The sequence below is a fragment of the Dama dama genome, chromosome 20, assembly GCF_033118175.1.
Source record: "Dama dama isolate Ldn47 chromosome 20, ASM3311817v1, whole genome shotgun sequence".
Taxonomy (NCBI): Eukaryota; Metazoa; Chordata; class Mammalia; order Artiodactyla; family Cervidae; genus Dama; species Dama dama.
Genome location: NC_083700.1, coordinates 56979340 through 56998919, shown reverse-complemented (window position 1 = coordinate 56998919; position 19580 = coordinate 56979340). Strand labels below are relative to the sequence as shown.

Genomic DNA, 19580 nt, shown 5'->3' with positions numbered 1-19580 from the left:
GTGGGAGGGGGGTTCAGGATGGGGAACACATAAATCCATGGCTGATTCATGTCTATGTATGGAAAAACCACTACAATATTGTGAAGTAATTAGCCTCCAACTAATAAAAATAAATGAAAAAAAAATGTGGAAAGATAAAAAAATAAAAATGCTCACTCATGTAAATAAAAATGTACTTAAGATAAATAAATAGGAAATCTCAGAATAAAAAGAGTATCTATAATTATAGAACTGAAAATTAAATATCCAAATAAAAGTTTAAAATAAAATATGAAGAATAAAACTAAAAGGGCTTCCCTAACAAGTTAGGGAAGATAGATTTAGGTTATCCAATTTAAAAAAATAACAGGAAGAAGAAAGACTGAGTAAGGAATGATAGGGCCCCAGGAACCTAAGATAATCAGAATGACTAACATATATTTAACTAGAATACAAGAAGGAAAGGAGAGAGAAAATTGTGTAGAAAAAATTTTTGAAAGAAACATTTAAAAATTTCCAAATTTAGTGAAAGCTAATTTACACATGCAAAAAACTCAGCAAACCTCAAGCTGGATAAAGGTGAAATTCACCTAGGCACATCACAATCAAATTACTGAAAACCAAAGATAAAGAGAGAATCTTGAAAACAGTCAGAGAAAAATGATACATTATATGGAGGGGAATAATGATAAAGGTAAGTGTAGACCTCTCTTCAGAAATAATGCATGCCAAAAATAAATAGTGTGTCATTTTTACAGTACTGAATGGAAACAGTACTGAATGGAAGCAAAAAAATAAAAAAAATAAAAACAACAAACAAAAACTTTGTTGACCCAGAATTCTGTAATCAGTGAAAACATCCTTCAAGAAAAAAGGTGAAATAAAGAAAAACTAAGAGAATTCATCACTAGAAGAGCTTGACTATAAGAAATCTAAAGGAAGTTCTCCAGGCTTCAGGGAAATATACCTCTTAGAAATGTGCATATATAGAAAGAATTAAGAGCACCAGAAAGAGTAAATGCATGGATACATTTAAAATTCCCTACTTTCCTTCTAAATATCTCTAAAATATGTATTTCATTTATAGTAAGACAAAAAGTATTCTATTTATATTCAAGTAGAATTTTAACTTTGAAATATGGGGTTTATAACATATATAGAAATGTAATACATAAAACAAGTATAGCATGTAAGACAGGGTACTGGTAAACAAGTTTATATGGCCAGAAGTTTCTTACCATTACGTAAAGTATTACTACATTAACTCTAAGTAGACATTAGAACCTTAGACTGTGACCCCTAAATCAGTTGGCAAAATGCAGTCTGAATGCCAAATTTGGACCATCACCTGATTTTGTAAATAATTTTTTTGAATAATCATGCTCACTCTTTATATACTGTCTATGGTTGCTTTCACACTACGATGACACTAGAGTTGAGTAGTTGCACCAGAGACCACATGGCCACAAAGGCCAAAATATTCTGTGGCTCTTTACAAAGATAGTTCACTGACTTCTGACCCAGAATAACCACTTAAAAGTAATAATGAAAAGAAGTATAGCTAAAAAGTCAATAGCTAAATTAAAATGGAGTTCTCAAAGTTATTCAATGCCTAAAGAAGGCACTTAGGGAGATGGTGAAAGACAGGGAAGCCTGGCATGCTGCAGTCCACGGGGTCACAAAAAATTGGACACTCCTGAGCGACTGAACAACAACAAAAAAGGCACTGAAAACCACCACCATGACAAAGGAAAACTGTCATAAAATGGTAGACCTAAATGCAACTACATCAATAACTACATTAGGTGGAAATGGACCAAACACTATTTAAAAGGCAGAGGTTGTCAGGATGAATTAAAAGGCAAGATGTAACTTTAAGACACTCACTTTAAACATCAAGGCACAGATGGCTTGAAAATAAATGAATGAAAAACATATGCCATGCAAACAGCTAGAGAGACTCATATCAAGTACAGTAGATTTCAAAATAAAAAGTATTACCAGAAAGAAAGAGGAACATTTTGTAATAATAAAAGGGTCTGTTGACTGGGGAGACATAATAACCATATGTAAATACTCTAAAAATAGTTTCAAAATGTATAAAGCAAAATCTGAAATAATTAGAGCCATAGACAAATACAAAAATCGAAAGTGGAGGATTTAACACCCCTATCTCATCAACTGAAAGAGTATCTAGATAAAAATCAATGATGAATGAACTGTTAATAGTTTCTTTTATAAGATTTAGAAAACTAATATGTTATGTGGACTTTATCACCTTAATAACACAATGCATCATATCCTTTCTTCTTGATTCTCTGAGTCAGATATACACGCAGATGGAAGAAAAGTATAGGAAATAACATTGGCCCCTGGACAAATATGGATAAGGTTAGTTTTCATCCAATTCCAAAGAAGAGCAATGTCAAAGAATGCTCAAACTACTGCACCATTACACTCATTTCACAAGCAAGCAAGTTAATGCTCAAAGTTCTCCAAGCTAGGTTTCAACAGTATGTGAACTGAGAACTTCCAAATGTACAAGTTGGATTTAGAAAAGACAGAGGAACCAGAGATCAAATTGCCAACATCCCCTGGATCACAGAAAAAGCAAGGGAATTCCAGAAAAACATCTACTTCTGTTTCATTGACTATGCTAAAGCCTTTGACTCACAATAAACTGTGGAAAACTCTTAAAGAGATGGGAATACCAGCCACTTTACCTGCCTCCTGAGAAATGTGTAGGCAGGTCAAGAAGCAACAGTTAGAACCAGACATGGAATAATGGATTGGCTCCCAATCAGGAAAGGAGTACATCAAGGCTACATATTGTCACCCTACTTATTTAACTTGTATGCAGAGTACATCATGCAAAATGCTGGGCTGGATAAAGCACAAGCTGGAATCAAGATTCCCAGGAGAAATATCAATAACCTCAGATATGCAGATGATACCACCCTAATGGCAGAAAGTGAAGAGGAAATAAAAAGCCTCTTGATGATGGTGAAAGAGGAGAGTGAAAAAGCTGGCTTGAAACTCAACATTCAAAAAACTAAGACCATGGCATCTGGTCCCATCACTTCATGGCAAATAGACAGGGAAAAAATTAAAACAGTAGCAGATTTTATTTCCTTGAGCTCTATAATCACTGCAGGTGGTGACTATAGCCATGAAAGTAAAAGATGCCTCCTCCTTTGAAGAAAAGCTATGACAAACCTGGACAGTGCATTAAAAAGCAGAGACATCACTTTGCCAACAAAGGTCTGTATAGTCAAAGCTATGGCTTTTCCAGTAGTGATGCACAGATGTGAGAGTTGGACCATAAAGAAAGTTGAACGCTGAAGAGTTGATGCTTTTGAACTGTGGTGTTGGAGAAGACTCTTGAGAGCCCTTTGGACTGCAAGGTAATCAAACCAGTCAATTCTAAATGAAATCAATCCTGAATATTCACTAGAAGGACTGATACTAAAGCTGAAGCTCCAATTCTTTGACCACCTGATGTGAAGAGCTGACTCATTGGAAAAGATTTGGATTCTTTGAAAGACGGAAGGCAAACAGAGAAGATGGCAGAAGAGGATGAGATGGTTAGATAGCATCACTGACTCAATGGACATGAGCTTGAGCACTGGAGGTGGAGGACAAGGAAGTTTGGTGTGCTATAGTCCATGGGGTTGCAAAGAGTCGGACATGACTGAGCAACTGAACAACAACATAACAAGTATACTTCTGTTTATTTGGACTAGCCGAGAATTATATGTGCTAGCAATTTTCATTTAATACCTGGTTTTAGTATTATGACAATTGCAGTCAGTTCAGTTCAGTTGCTCAGTGGTGTCTAACTCTTTGCGACCCCATGAACTGCAGCACGCCAGGTTTCCCTGTCCATCATCAACTCCTGGAGATTACTCAAACTCATGTCCATTGAGTTGGTGATGCCATCTAACCATCTCATCCTCTGTTGTCCCCTTCTCCTCCCACCTTCAATCATTCCCAGCATCAGGGTCTTTTCAAATGAGTCAGCTCCTCGCATCAGGTGGCCAAAGTACTGGAATTTCAGCTTCAGCATCAGTCCTTCCAATGAATATTCAGGACTGATTTTCTTTAGGATGGACTGGTTGTATCTCCTTGCTGTCCAAGGGACTCTCAAGAGTCTTTTCCAACACCACAGTTCAAAAGCATCAATTCCATGACAATTTAGAGATGTCTATTTTACACATGAAGAAAATAAGATCTGAAGAGCTAACCAACTTAGCCAAGACATTTTGAGCAGCATGCACTAAAACAAAGGTCAATCTGACCTCTGGTGTATCTTTCTATTATAAGCACTGTCTGATTGTTGCAGTGAAAAAATGACTAGAGACACTGAGATTACTGTGCAGGATCAGATGTATTTTGGGGGCATCTGGATTTGTTGGATTGATTGATCCTAGCTTTCTTCAGATCTCAAGTCTCTTTCAGTTTAATCAAGACCAAGGGGATGATGTATGTATAAATCTAAGTAAACCTCAACAGTTAGTATTAACTCATTTTGTACTGTCATCTGCTAACGTAACTTTACTCTTGCAATAGTCTATGAGACTTGTTTGGTGTAAGCTAGTTACAAAACAGTTCTAGTAAAAACCATTTGGTTTCCTCAACCATTTTTGATTGAGGAAACCAGATTTCTAATTTTATATTTATCCAGGCATATGTGATAAGCTGAACATGAAGGTAAAATCTAAGGAGTGTCAACAATGTACAATATGTCTAAGTAATTTAATTTCTCCTGGTTTCATTTTTCTAAAATAAGAAGAACAGACTTGAAAAATTCCAAATGTTTCCATTCATCACAAATATTAATTTTGTGTTACAGTGCAGTAACATGGAAGAATCTCCAGAAACACTGTTTACATTGATATAAAAGAAACTCAGATGATGAATATTAATACTCCGAAATAGTCTTTCAGGGTGACCTCAGTTAATAATATATTCTCACAAACAAGTTCTTTCCCTACAACCGTTTTTCTCTTTTAAGTCTCTGCTACTGTAGGTCTGACCATTGTCAAATGTAATGCTATTATGGAAACCAACAGGCAGGGGGCAGCAGATTTCACAGATGAAAAGTAAATCCAGTGACAGTGATAACCACTACAGCAACTAAATCGTCCTAGCCTTTTCTGACTATTCAGTTGCTGTATATTTAAACTGTATAACTTTAAATTATACATATATGTATATAACAAATCAAAATGACATTAAAAATTATGTTTAAAATGAAATAAAAAACCCATACATTTAAGCTCGTGTATTCAAAAGTATACATGTATATATGAGTAACATATATGTGTATGTGAATATATTTCTCTTTTTAAAAATATATTTTCTTCCCTTCAATTAATATTGATAACCACAGAACTTGTGTCCCAGAGGAAAAAATTGTATAATTATGAGATTTTTGATGGTAGGAAAATATTTAGCATTACATGATATTAAAAACTCTTAGAGTAGGGGCATGGGAAATATAAAGACACACACAACTCCACACTCCAAGGGTCCAAACAACACAAGTTGAGTTAAAATGAAACTAGGCAAGAGGCCTCAAAGAAGTTTCTTACATTAGCTTCTTAATGTTCCATTATATTTATATGATATCACATTACTTTATCTTGAAATGGGTTTTTACAGAAAAACTATCATAATAAGATGAAGCTAAAGTGTCAGTTACCACTATCAGTTTATAGACAGGTACAGAAAAGGCCCCAAATGAGTAAAGCAATATGCCTCAATGAAAGAATGACCTAAGGACTCAAGGAGGAAAATAACTTACATTCTCTTAGTCTAACATACTGATTACTAAACAAGAGTTGTATCAGAGGATAAAGTGGGTAAAATATATTTATGGTTTGATTATTTTTAATTACTTACTGGTTTTCCTCTCTCTCCTCTCTCTCCAGGGTTTCCAGTCTTACCCTAATGAGAAAGAAAATGCCTGGGTCAAGCAGCTCCCTTCTCAAACACGAATCACAGGCCAAGAAAAATAGAAGATTTTATGTTTATGGTTAATGTGAACTGTTTTACTACTTACAATAAGACCATGAGGTCCTCTTTTTCCTTGATCTCCTGTTTCACCCTAACAAGAATCAATAACAGGTGAGTTAATAAGAATGGGAATTATGGTCTTACACACATACACTCACATACCAAAAAAGTAAGACATCATATACATACTTCAATAACAAAAAAACACATTTCTGCGAGTACAGTAAAAACTTTATGTATGTTTCATAATTAGACTTAAAAATTAGAATTATACTTTTATAAGAAAATACATCAGTCTTTAGACAGGTAGGAGATACAGGCTCAAAAATATTTAACTGCATATGAAATGAGCAAATAAATGATTACCTTGGTACCTTGTATACCTTGCTCTCCTAAGGGACCATCTGGTCCTCTTGGTCCCTAGAGATGGAAAAAACATCCTGTTGTTAATTTTAAATGTTTCTTTTGTACTGTTATGCATCCATACAAATGGAGACATTGCCCTCAATAGTTGACAAACTCCTTTTGCTTGTTTCTGTGCCAGGAACACAGTAAAGAATACAGCTGGGTATATGGGTGAACTCATCTGCATAGGAGAATCAGGCCAGTGTTTTTAATGCAAAATTGTAAATCAGATAACCACAAAAACAGCTGATTGAGTTGTTGAGGCAGGTGGCTGTAATATAGATTTATTTAAGTCTTTTGTTTACCTTATCATTTACTCTACAGAAATCCAGAATTTCTCCTAAAAACAACTCTAAAGTAACTTTAAAGTAGCTGATTTGTCCAAACAGTTTTCTTGTTTTATATTTTTGGAATGGCACTCTTCTCACCACTTCATTAGGAAACGAATGCTGACTGCATGTTCTCTACCATGCACCTATTTGACAACTGAAAGATGGCCATGGGCACAGAAAAGGAACAGAAATGCTGCTGAGAATGTTCATGCACAATTAAAATTTCTGAGCTGTGTTGCTATCAATACCAAATCAGTAATTAGCTATGAATATTAGTTGCAAAAGTCATTCTCTATGAAAGACGGTATACATTCCTTGACAAAATTATAACTGTCTTTGCAAGATCTTAAAGTCCTTTTAAAGAGAATTAATCAAATTCTACAACCATTAACTGAACATTAACTGTGAAAAAGGCACTGCATTAAATGTTATGGGGATCCATATTATGATATAAGGTAAACTACAAAAGCAACTATAATATAGGCAGAGATAAGGTGTGTTAAGGGGTAAAGCGATCCAAAGGAGGGAGAGAGCTTTCACAGGTTGTAAAGGGAATGGAGGTATTATTTTGACAGTCAGAGATCATGCTCTGGAAGAAATTCTAAATAGAGGGATAGTATGAGAAAAGGATACAGAGGCAGAAAAGAAGATATGCAAGAATGAAAAATGTAGTTCGTTTAACCTGAGTTATTCATTACACTGAGCATTTTTTAGTATTTCTATATTAATAGATAATTGTAGAAAGACTGGGATTTAAAGGGTGAAGGACTGGAGTTTACAGTTGAATCAATAAACAATGAGGAGGCATTGAAGATTTCTATACAAAACAGTGATACAAATTTCCTAATATAACATGATGATTTGAAGGAGCCCCATAGGCTTCAGCACCTTCTACTGTAGCCCATCTGAGGCCAACTTAGTTTAAGTATATACTATCATAAAGCCGCTTACTGTAATAGGACGCTCTTCCTGGGTGCTCTTGGGGTAACTGCATACCCTGATCCTGTTGGGAACATTCATGGGATTGGAGAGAAGACTCACAGTCCATGAGGATGTATAGGCCCACTGGGCATACTACAGCCAAAGCCATATCTCCAGCACTACAATTTCTCAGCCTGTATTTAAGGTACTCCATGACATGTCCCCAGCTTACTTTTGACCCTATTTTCCCATAAAAGACTGAAAAACTAAGTTAAACTCTGAATGTATAGGACCCTGAATATCCGATTGAGGAGTGTGGACTTAATAGATATGTGACTTTCAAAGTGCTATTCACTTAATAAACATTTATTGAGGACCAACTGGGAGAAGAGACAAATCCCTGAATTTATAAATAAGCAAATATATATGTAAAATTACAATATAAAATGGCTATAGGTAGTCAGGTATAACGAAGAAAAATAAAGAGGCTAAGGGACTAGAAAGAATTTAAGGTGGGGAGGGGTTAGAGGGGTGTTTGAGAAAGCTCTCAAATGACATGTGGCTAGACCTGAAGGAGATGAGACTGAGGGTATGCAAATAACTTGGGAAAGATCATTCTGGTAGGAGCAATAGCAACTGCAAAGGTCCTGAGGTGGGGGCTTCCCTGGAATGTTTGACAGCTAAGTAACTGAAGACGGAAGAAAAACCAAACTTAAAGCATGACTGAAGTTTCAAGTGCAATCTCGCAGGACCTTGTTCTAATAATTACCTTTACCTTAAAAATTCAGTAGACTATATTGATTCTTTCCCTAGCACCTTCCATGACCTTTTCCCTTTTTCTTCTCTTTAGGAAAACACATTCCAAATTTTTTTAGAGTAATAATAGAACGTGGCTGAGAAAGTATGAAAAGAAATGAGTAGTTAGCATTCTAAAATACCACAGAAACAAGTATGATCTAGAAATGTGTCCATTGGTAACAAGGCATTTAACTCTTTTGTAACAGGAAACTTCTTTCTTGGATATTTTGTTAATATTAATCAGTAGAATTATGACAGCATTAATATAAAATCAAATTGAAAATGTAAGTTTGCTTGTGGCAGAAAGCAGGGAGTGGAGAGAAGATAAAAATTTTGACTCCATGTTAAGACTGGCAGAACTCTTGAAAAGTCTGGTCCTCCCAATGCTTCAGTTAAGTGAAGTCACTCAGTCATGTCTGACTCTGCGACCCCATGGACTATAGCCCACCAGGCTCCTCCATCCATGGAATTTTCCTGGCAAGAGTACTGGAGTGGGTTGCCATTTCCTTCTCCAGAGGATCTTCCCTGCCCAGGGATTGAACCCAGGTCTCCTGCACTGCAGGCAAACACTTTACCATCTGAGTCACCAGGGAAGTACCATTAAGGGTTCAGTTAAGGGTTGGTTAATTAACTAAAGCTTAGCTTTATCAACATTTGTAACATTCACTTCGATATTGGTTGTAGAAGTTATCCCTGGGTTTCTTCTCTGACTCCTGAGACAACAAGCTTCAGGTCAAGTTCTAAGAACACTAGACAAGCAGTATTATAATAGGTACCTAATTGGGTATAAAGTTATTCTTTCTAGTACTTGCCTTAAAATATCTGATTAGCTATAACATAAAGCTCTTGAAGAATATATTCTGGCTAAGTTAAAAAAAAAACCTAATCTTTTTTTTTTGTCCTCTTTTGGAAAAGTTAAAAGTCAGCTACAGGTTTGTTGTTTGGTCTCTAGATAGTGTCCGTCTCTTTGTGACCTCATGGACTGCACACTAGGCTTTCCTGTCTCCCAGAGTTTGCTCCAGTTCATGTCCATGGAGTCAGTGATTTCATCCAACCATCTCATCCTCTGTTGCCCCCTTCTCCTCTTGCCTTCCATCTTTCCCAGCATCAGGGTCTTTTCCAATGAGTCAGCTCTTTGAATCAGGTGGCCAAAGTATCGCAACTTCAGCCTCAGTCCTTTCAATGAATATTCAGGGTTTATTTCCTTTAGAATTGACAGGTTGATCTTGCAGTCCAAAGGACTCTGAAGAGTCTTCTCCAGAACCACAATTCAAAAGCATTAGTTCTTCAGTGCTCAGCCCTCCTCATGGTCCAACTCTTACATCTGTACGTGAGTACTGGAAAAACCATAGCTTTGATTGTATGGACCTTTGTTGGCAAAGTGATGTCTCTGCTTTTTAATATGCTGTCTAGGTTTGTCATAGCTTTTCTTCCAAGGAGCAAGCGTCTTTTAATTTCATGGCTGCAGTCCGTCCACAGTGATGTTGGAGCCCAAGAAAGGAAAATAAGTCACTACAGGCTACAGGTAACTCTCCCATCTAACAATCTCAAACTACATGAACATTTTCAGTCAATCCTGTTATCTTTTTCATAAGGGGCAGGATTATACATTCTTCACAAAACAAGTTAGAAAAATTTTCATGATACTAAGTTATTTAGATTGTTTCCTGAGATGGCAGGTATTATTGCTTGTCTGAGCTTTTGCTATTCTCTGTCAATATTGTATGATACTTTAAAAGCCACTGACTGTAAGTCATTAAACCATGAAATCATGTGGCTTATATACAAGGAATAGTTAACCTTGAATTCTCCAAGACAGTAGGAGAGTTTGACAGATTGTGTTACATCAGTAAATGTTAGACAGATGAATGGCAGATGGATGGATAGCAGAGAATCAGACGGAGAAGCAGAATCCTTGGGTTGTAGTCCTACCATTCATGATGCTCACTTATTCACATATGATAAAAGTACAAATCACAGGCAGAACAGAAAGGGCATATAAGCACTAGTTTCATAATGAGAATTCTTTGTATAGTCTCCATGAACATGTGCCTAGCTTCCCCTCCAATGTACTGTGACACAGTTGTGTATCATAAAGTGTTATAGGTGTGCTGGAAATATTGACCTCTTCAGTCTTTGGGGTAGCAAGGAAAGGCTGGGGCATAGGCATCTCCATCCAAATAACTTTTGCATTTATCCCTGTAGGCTGGACAGAAATTCTCAAATTTTTGTTAGTGAAAAACATTTGAAATGATATGCATTATGATCACATCTGTAGTGGAGAATAGATGAGGAAATAGGTTGATGGGAGAAGAAGATACTAGGTGAGAACTAGAATGGAACTTCATAATACTATCTTTTTTCCTTAACATTCTGGTCTTCAGTTCTTTTTGTATTCCCAATGTTGACTGATTACATCAAATATTCTCCTGTAAAGGGAGCATTTTTGTACTAAATGAAGCCCTTATTTCTAAACTAAAACTTTGCTTAAGAAATACTGGGTGCACTTTAAATAATTATGAGGAGTCATCTGGAAACATATCAGTAAAATGTATCTGGAGGATGAGAGAGACCTTTGAGGAGGTGAGAGATGAAGACAAAGTGTCAAATCAGAAAAGAGAAATAATTTGCCCAGGGATCACAGGGAAGTTAAAAAACTACAGATAAATAAACTTTCCATATGACATGAGATAGCACAAGTGATTCAGAAACATATCCTGCTTAAGTATATGGCTCATGTACGCCTGGATAACCAATAAGATCTCAATTATTTAGCTAACCAAATAAAGTATTTTTTTTTTCATCTGTCACAAAGTTGGTTGAACTTTCCCACTATGAGTAATACAGTGTTGAATAAACACATTTGACCTGACCAAGTACTGAATGCTGGCAGAGTACAGGCCACTAAAATGAAAGTACAGATCATCTTCCATGATTTTTTATTATCCTAAATCTCATTTGGGCTAAAATAGATGTGGCCATCAATATTATTTATAGGCTATAAATCCATAACCCAGAAAGGAAAATAGCTTTTCAGAAAAGAAGTGATGATACAGAAAAATTTGCTCTTTTTCTTTAATCTTCACCTAAAACACAGCACATGAAATTAAAGTCATTACTTCTTTGGGCTTATTTTATTTTTTGGCCACGTTGTGCAGCTTGCAGGATCTTAGCTCCCTGATCAGGGATTGAAACCAAGCCACAACAGTGAATGTGCCGAATCCATATCATTGTATTGCCAATGAGTTCCTAAAGTTGTTATTTTAAACTAAGCACCTTTCTCGAACTTGCCAACAGGAAAATGGGAGGGTGTTTTTCTTTTTTTTAAATCTTTGTTATTTGGAGGCCATTATTTTAGCATTTTAAAATACTTTCTTCACTAGCTGTAAAAGTCAAGGTGAAGCCAAGGGAGAAAACAGAGTTCTTAGAGTCTACATATTCAAATTAATCAAGGAAAAATACTTTAATATTCAATGAGGTATTGAAAAACCATAGGCTTTGAAGTTAGACACACTAAGGTTTGAATCCTGGTTGTGCCCCAGACCTATGTCAATGGTTCATATACTTGAACTCTCAAGAGTCCCATTTTCCTCAACTATAATATCTGAGATAAATGCCTCCCCCTTTTAGAGTGGTTTTGAGTATTAGTATATGTAAAAGTGCTTGGCACATGACAGGCAGGCAATAAATGGTGGTTCTTATTTCTTTAAATAAAAAAACAGGATCTAAATGTTTAAAAGACTTAAAGAATGAAAGGTTTTTAACTTAATTCTTATGCATAATTATTAGACAATGATTATATTACCTCTTATTTACAGTGAATAAACTCTTAGTCATCCTTTTATCCTTATTCTATTTCCTTTCACTCTTTATCATGCTGTTACTATTTCTTGCTATATAAGTCTTTTTGTGAGTACAAAAATCATTTATTTAAACACCTTTACATTCACAATTCCCCCAGTGGATGAAACTGGAATGTGGGAATAAGAGAGAGTTCTTCAGTCGGTAAAATTTCTAAAACACAAAATGGAAAAGTATGCTTTTATAAGTACAAATGATTATAAATTACACTGCAATTAATGTTTCCATCTAATGTAAGCTATTTTTGCTGAACACATCACTATTTACAATGTCATTTTTTTTTAAGGTTAATGTACTTCCTTGATTCAATAACTTACTCTTTGTCATTTTTTTTTTTTTTTTAGGTTAATGTACTTCCTTGATTCGATAACTTACTCTTCGTCCTTTAGGACCTGGAATCCCAGGAGGTCCTCTTGCCCCCACATGACCCTACATGTTGAAAATTTAAAAATCAGTTACAGAATTCACAGGAATATTACAAGAACAGTAGTTTCTAAGCGTTTATACCCTGAAAAGGATGAGAAGTACTTAAGATTCACTGACCACATGGTTTTTATGATAAACACATATGGAGTGGTAGTGGAGGGAGATATACACTTAACCAATGTGACCTGGGAGTTTAATCTGCCTGCCCATCAAGAAGCAATGGCTACTTTTGCAAGATTTCCTTCTCCTTCCTCTAGATGCTTATGATAATCCCATCACATAAAAATGGATTTTTTCTGTTACCATGAAAAACGTCACAAAATTTTCCAAATTAATATGCTACAAAAATAGTCTTCAATGAAGATTACATTATTATTCAATTACAATGAGCTTTTATACCTAATAGTCTCCAATAAAGACATGCTTAGAAAACAAAGTTTATTTATTTTTATAACATAGGTAGACGAAAACAGTGAACTTTCACAGGAACTAAAATCTATTTTTTATCTTACATGACTAAAAAAATTAGCAACTGTGCCCTCTATCAGTCTTCCTCATTTGGAAGTCAATACATGTCTATCAGTATGCTGGAAAATTGGGCTTATCTTCAAAACAGAAGCTTCACAAAACAACATAAACCCTTTCTGATAATAGTTCTACTTAGGGGATCACAAAGGCTCATATATTTTTCACATTTAAGTTCACAATAACTTTCAATCTTTAATCAGCAAACTTTCTCTTTAGAGACAAGACTTCATTATTTTCCTGTAAACACAAATGGAATTTTTCAAAACTCAATTTTTGAATACTAAATTTTTCTATGGATTTTTTCAATTGGAGAACATTAGTAAATTTCTAAGAACAGTATGTTGGAAATTGTGCTTGTGATTTGTCCAATTGGTCTTACTTTGAAGCTTAATTATTGACTATTTTCTTATATATGGTTATTGGTTGCAGAGCTGTACTATTAGAAGTGAGCAGTAAATAACAGAACAAGTAGAAGCAAGGGAGTTAAAGACACCATGTTATATTCTAGAGTGTTTTGCAGTGATTGGGAAGAGAAGTCTTCTCTGTACTTACAGGTAATCCCAGGGCACCCATGGGTCCCGGAACCCCAGGAGGACCTGGATATCCCTATAATTTAAGCAAAAATATAAGAGACATGAATTCTCCATCATATCTAATTATTTTCACTGAAGATAAACCAGTAAATGATAAATAGTAATTAAAAATGATAATTTGATAAACTCTCCACCTTCTATCCAAGACATGAGGCCACAGGAAATGTCCAAGAAAGACAATAAAAACAAAAATGTTTAGAGAAGCGGTGTATACTTTTATTAGAAACTCTTTGCCCAGAATCACATATTATAACCTATTGAGAGGAAAATATTCATCTCATCTTTCTCTAGATTATGTTATGCTGTGAATAAATATTCATTATGTTAAATATATACAGATTGTGAAACCATATCCTTTTCAATGTCAGGGAATTAAAAAAATTAAGAAATGTGATTGTGAACAAATACTCTAGCCTATCAAATTTTACAAGGACTATACCCTTAGTGGTATTAACCATATTCAGATGCTTCAGAGACTATCATAGAAGGCAATTATTTTTGAAATTAATCAGCCTTTAAAGGTATATTAGATTTCCTAGTTAACAGCAATTGGAGATAGGTAAAAGTAATCTTACAGTGTTTTACTCATAATACAGAAGTCAAAAGTGAAGAAAAATTTATGTAAAATGAATTTGCAGATAATATTAGGTACACCAGATCCATTACAATGCATTTTCTGAAAGCAAAATTCTTTAGTTGAAAATAATTCTTAATTCTATTTTCTGTCACATTTAGAAACTTCAATAAATGAAACACTGCAATCTAGATATAAAATTTATCAGCTATTACTTTCTTAAAGATATAAGACCATAAGATGAATTCCATATTTCGGTCTTTCATACATAAAAGAATTACACTGTGATGACAAACTTATGGAAAGGTGGCAATGATGCTATGTGTCATATAAACTAAGTTGCCAAATCAAAGTAGACTCCTAATTGAATTTTCTTCTTTATCCACATATGATAATTTAGGATGGTAATTCTTCTCTAAAAACTATAGGCTCCTTTGACTAAGCCATCTGATTTGCGTGCTTTTGAGTGCAAATCAGCATTCCGAATAGTAAACAGTTTAGAAGAAAACTTCTAATGGAAACTTACTACAAAATAGCATTTTCACTTACTTGAATTTCATTCAAGGCAATTCTACCTCTGGAAAGCCATAACTTTACTACATTCTTTGGACACACATCTTTCAGATTACTGAATTCTTACCATTGTACCCTTTTCCCCCTGGGGACCTACTGGACCTGGACTTCCACGCTCTCCCTTTTGAAAAAAAGAAAAACATTGAGGTATGTTGATTAGTCATGAAAAGGTAGAATAGACTATGTATTATTTACTGACTCATTAGTTTGGTTTACAATTTTTAAATGTTTAGGTATATGGTATGTGGGCTTCTAATTATACTCTGACCCCAGGGCCTCCATTTATAGTCTCATTCTAGATTCTACAGATGTCACGACAGACCTGCACACACAAACCGTGAGACATATACATTTATCTCATTTATATAAGATGTGAATGAAATAACAAATACATATTAGCAAGCCAAAAATCAAATTAGTTATAACAATGTTCTCTAGGACACAATAGAGAAACTTGGAAGGCAAAGTGATTTATTTTTTTTTATTTTATTTATTTATTTTTTAAGCTAGTAACATGATTTAATAGCAAACTATTAATACAATGCACTTATAATACATAGTCTATTCTACTTTTTCAAATACACTTGTACAATGACAAAACAAAGAGTCTATAATATAGACTATAATTTTATATTATTAAGAGTTGGCAAAATATTTACAAAAAAACAGAATTTAATTACTATTGTGTCTATTCTGATGATGGACTGTCAATGTTTGACCATGTAATTTAGTGTATAAAAATCTCTTAAATTGCTATATATTTATTTCAAAAAATATTTTATTTCCTCATTTATTCTTTTATTTCAGCAATATTACCAATCATACTGCTATAATCAATATTACATAATATTTTCTCTTGTAATGAGCCAAAGTATGAAACAATGAAATATCATTAATTCAAAGTTTACAAAATATGAAATGCTTTCATTAAAGTGTAAATGAAAAATGCAATGCACAGAAAATTAAAAACTACTTTCAAATCATCAAAAAAATTAGTGAAGAATGAGCTAAGCCTGGACCATAAACTCATTCTAATTTTCAGTAAGTTTTAAATTTACAAATTTTGCAGTTTTACCCTAAAGTTGGTAGAGTTTTACTATTATTAAAATTCTCTTAAGATACTTTTCAAGGGATAAAATACTGAAGTTTATTTAAATGAAAAAATATAAATTATGAATAAACAAGATTTAAGATTGAGCATACATCATATGCTAAAGTTTTGCAAGTAGAAATTCTCATAATTTTAGATATATAAAATATGAAGACAGTAAAATATGAAAGCAAACTGTAAAAATTAATTTAAGTGTATAACCATTGAACAAAATTTTATTTCTGTAAACTTTTAACACAATTAACCATAATAATGATAATCAAATATGCCACAATAGATTAAAGGTCTAAGCTGATTCACATTAAAATTCCAAAGATTTTCAGTGTGTTAGTGTAGAAGACAACACAGAAGTAACTAAATCACAATGGAAAAGTTTATACTTTTAGATAGTTTTATAACTATCTAAATTTTTCTGAACTGAGGTCATTTTATATTTTTATATTGTTAATAAAAGATCACTAAATATTTTAAAATCACTTTTAATGTACTGAGCATTGGGGAGATATAACAGAAATTTGACTTAGACTCTACCCTCAAGTAATTAGAAACATGTCATTAAGAAAGATGAATCAATTAAAGGAAAATTTTAAATTGTGTGGTACTTATTCAGGAAAGGAAGAAATCAAGAAGGAATAGAATAATCTGGGAAGGAAGGAAAAGAAGAAAGGAAGGAATCCAGGAAAGGAAGAAATCAAGAAGGAATAGAATAATCTGGGAAGACTTTATGGAGGAGACAGAACTTCACTGAGTACTATAGTTTGGCTTTGAATAAATACAGGGAAAGGAAGAGGATACTCTAAACCAAGAAAACAGTAAGAATAATAATAGGAACAAGAATAAAATATGAGGCAGGGGAGCAAGAAAGGTTTATACTGTGAATATCAGAAAATTTGTTACATGAACTGATTAAACCAAAATCATGTAGTATCTTGACAGCAAAGTAGAGCTATTAATAGGCTTAAGCATGATGGCTCTGAAAGTAAAGAATCTGCCTTCAATATGGGAGGCCCGGGTTCAATCCCTGGGTTGGGACAATCCTGTGGAGGAGGGCATGACAACCCACTCCAGTATTCTTGCCTGGAGAATCCCCATGGACAGAGGAGCTTGGTGGGCTACAGTCCATGGAGTCGCAAAGAGTCAGACATGACTGAAGTGACTTAGCACACACACATAGGGAGTTAATGAAGGCTTTTCAAAATGCTTTATCCTGACCCATCAAAAAAAGTGTTCCACTAGTAATATGTAGGCTGGATTAGAAGATGGAAAGGGAAAGTGAAAAGAAAGAAAGTGAAGTTGCTCAGCTGTGTTTGACTCTTTGCAACCCCATGGACAGTAGCCTACCAGGCTCCTCCATCCATGGGATTTTCCAGGCAAGAGTACAGGAGTGGGTTGTCATTTCCTTCTCCAGGGGATTTTCCAATCCAGGGATGGGACCCAGGTCTTCCTTATGGTAGGCAGAGGCTTTACCATCTGAGCCACCAGGGAAGAGAGTAAATTAAAGATAAACTAATAAGATTATGTCTGAGGGGGTAGCCTAGATGGATTATTAGAAAGGATAAACTATAAAGAAAAAACTCTAAGACCTGCTAAAAAGATTAGGCATAGAGAATGAGATGATTAGATAAGCAAGGGACATGAATTTGATTATATAACTCAAGGGACATGAACTTGAGCAAACTTAAGGAGATAGTGGAGGACAGAGGAGCCTGGCATGCTGAAGTCCATGGGGTCGCAGAGTCAGACATGACTTAGTGACTGAACAACAACAATGGAAGAAAAAGGAAACGCAAAGATGGGTTCACTCTATCTGGAACATTGGGAGAACAGAGAGGTATAATGCAGAACAATAGAAATGAGAAAATTGGGAAGACAGCAGTTTGGATGTGGGTGGGGGGTAAGGATGAATTTTAAATATATTGTTTAACTTAAATTAATAATTTCAGATGGAAATAACTGGAACATTATCTAATTTACTTCTAATCCTGGCTCTACTTAATTATCCACAAAGAGTAGCCTTGCATTAGATTACCATGCTTCCATGTTACATTCAGCAAGTCAGGTTTCAGTCAAAAGTCCAAAATTTTCTAGTTCATAATGAGTCAATTAAAAACAATTCAAGAAAATGTCCTTGTTGGTTTCAAATAAAGAAATACTTCTGATTTTTTTTCAAAAAAGACTTTCTTAAACTTGAAACTAAATATGGAAAATCACTCCCAAGATAACAATTTCTAGGAAATTTTTAAGCAAATTACAATTTCCATCACAACAGCCAAAAAGATCCATGAATAACTTCATACTGGATTCCAAGAGGATATAAAGAGATTGTGACTGAAACTTGGATCAGGCAAAGTGATAACTTATTCTTCACTTTCAAAACTGTTTCCTTTAGGGACTTGTTCTCATAAAGTAGATTTAAATATTTTCTAGTCATATACCTAGACCATCTATTTCATCTTTTCCCTTCCAAGCACATAATTATAACCAAAAGAGCACTCTGCTCTTTAAAATTTAGAAACATATATACCATCAGCTATATTTCAATATATTTAAGAGATTCAGTATAGGTAATGCATTTTAAGTTATGAGTGATTTCTAATTCATAAAATATAATATGAATATCCCTCCTTTGAGTTTACCTTAGAATCCTTATTATTGAACAAAACAATGAAAGAAATTACCTTTTCACCAATGCTTCCAGTCACCCCAACTTCTCCAGGTAAACCAACAGGTCCCTTTAAAGAAAGAGTATAATAGAAAATACATATATATTGTATTGCCATTATAGAACCCTGGTTTTAAATCTCCTGTAAACACTATGTTTCTTTCTAACTCGTTCTAAATTCTAAATTTATCTTAGAGAAAAATTCCTCTTAGTAAAGGTGTCTTGCCTAAGATTTCAAATCAGAATTAATTATTCAGTCAATTACCAAATATATATGAATGTCTAATTTGTGACAGGCCCTGTGCTGGGAGGCATGGAGCTTATTGTCCTTGTAGAACTAACAGTTCAGTGGATGTAATAAATGTCCTGCAGTTTTTACAGATACTTGATGTGGATAGACTAGCTTAAGAAATCATTTCTGTGGCTTCCTTCTTTGAAAGCTCCTCAGTACATGAGGGAATAACACATTAATTCACTCATTAACTCACTCAAAAAATATCAGGTGCCTACTTTGTGCCTTGCCCTATGCTAGTTGCTGAGATTTCAGTAGTAACCAAAGGAGACCTAGGACCTGCCCTGATGAGGCAAAAAGTCCTGAAGAAATAAGAAAAACTAAATTAAAAAGTGAATAATTATAAATTATGATAAGAGGTTCACAAAGGAAACAACTGTGATGCTGAGGTGGAGAATAAAAGACATATTTTACAAAAGATGGTCAGGGTAAATCTGAGACCTAATATTTAAGCTGAAAGTTCAAGAATAAGAAGAGGCCAGCCAGCCAAGGGAAGAAAGGAGGAAG

The 19580-nt window shown here is 34.5% G+C and overlaps 1 protein-coding gene across 1 annotated transcript in view; it reads right to left on the bottom strand.

Moving 5' to 3' along the window:
* COL24A1 (collagen type XXIV alpha 1 chain) overlaps positions 1–19580 on the bottom strand; it is a 368161-nt gene that overhangs the window by 129355 nt on the left and 219226 nt on the right. The window contains exons 26-32 of the mRNA XM_061121489.1: positions 18798–18851; positions 15076–15129; positions 13821–13874; positions 12690–12743; positions 6364–6417; positions 6044–6088; positions 5884–5928 (exon numbers count right to left, since the gene is read on the bottom strand). Of these exons, the coding sequence (XP_060977472.1) occupies positions 5884–5928; positions 6044–6088; positions 6364–6417; positions 12690–12743; positions 13821–13874; positions 15076–15129; positions 18798–18851 (360 nt within the window). The remainder of the gene's footprint in view (positions 1–5883; positions 5929–6043; positions 6089–6363; positions 6418–12689; positions 12744–13820; positions 13875–15075; positions 15130–18797; positions 18852–19580) is intronic.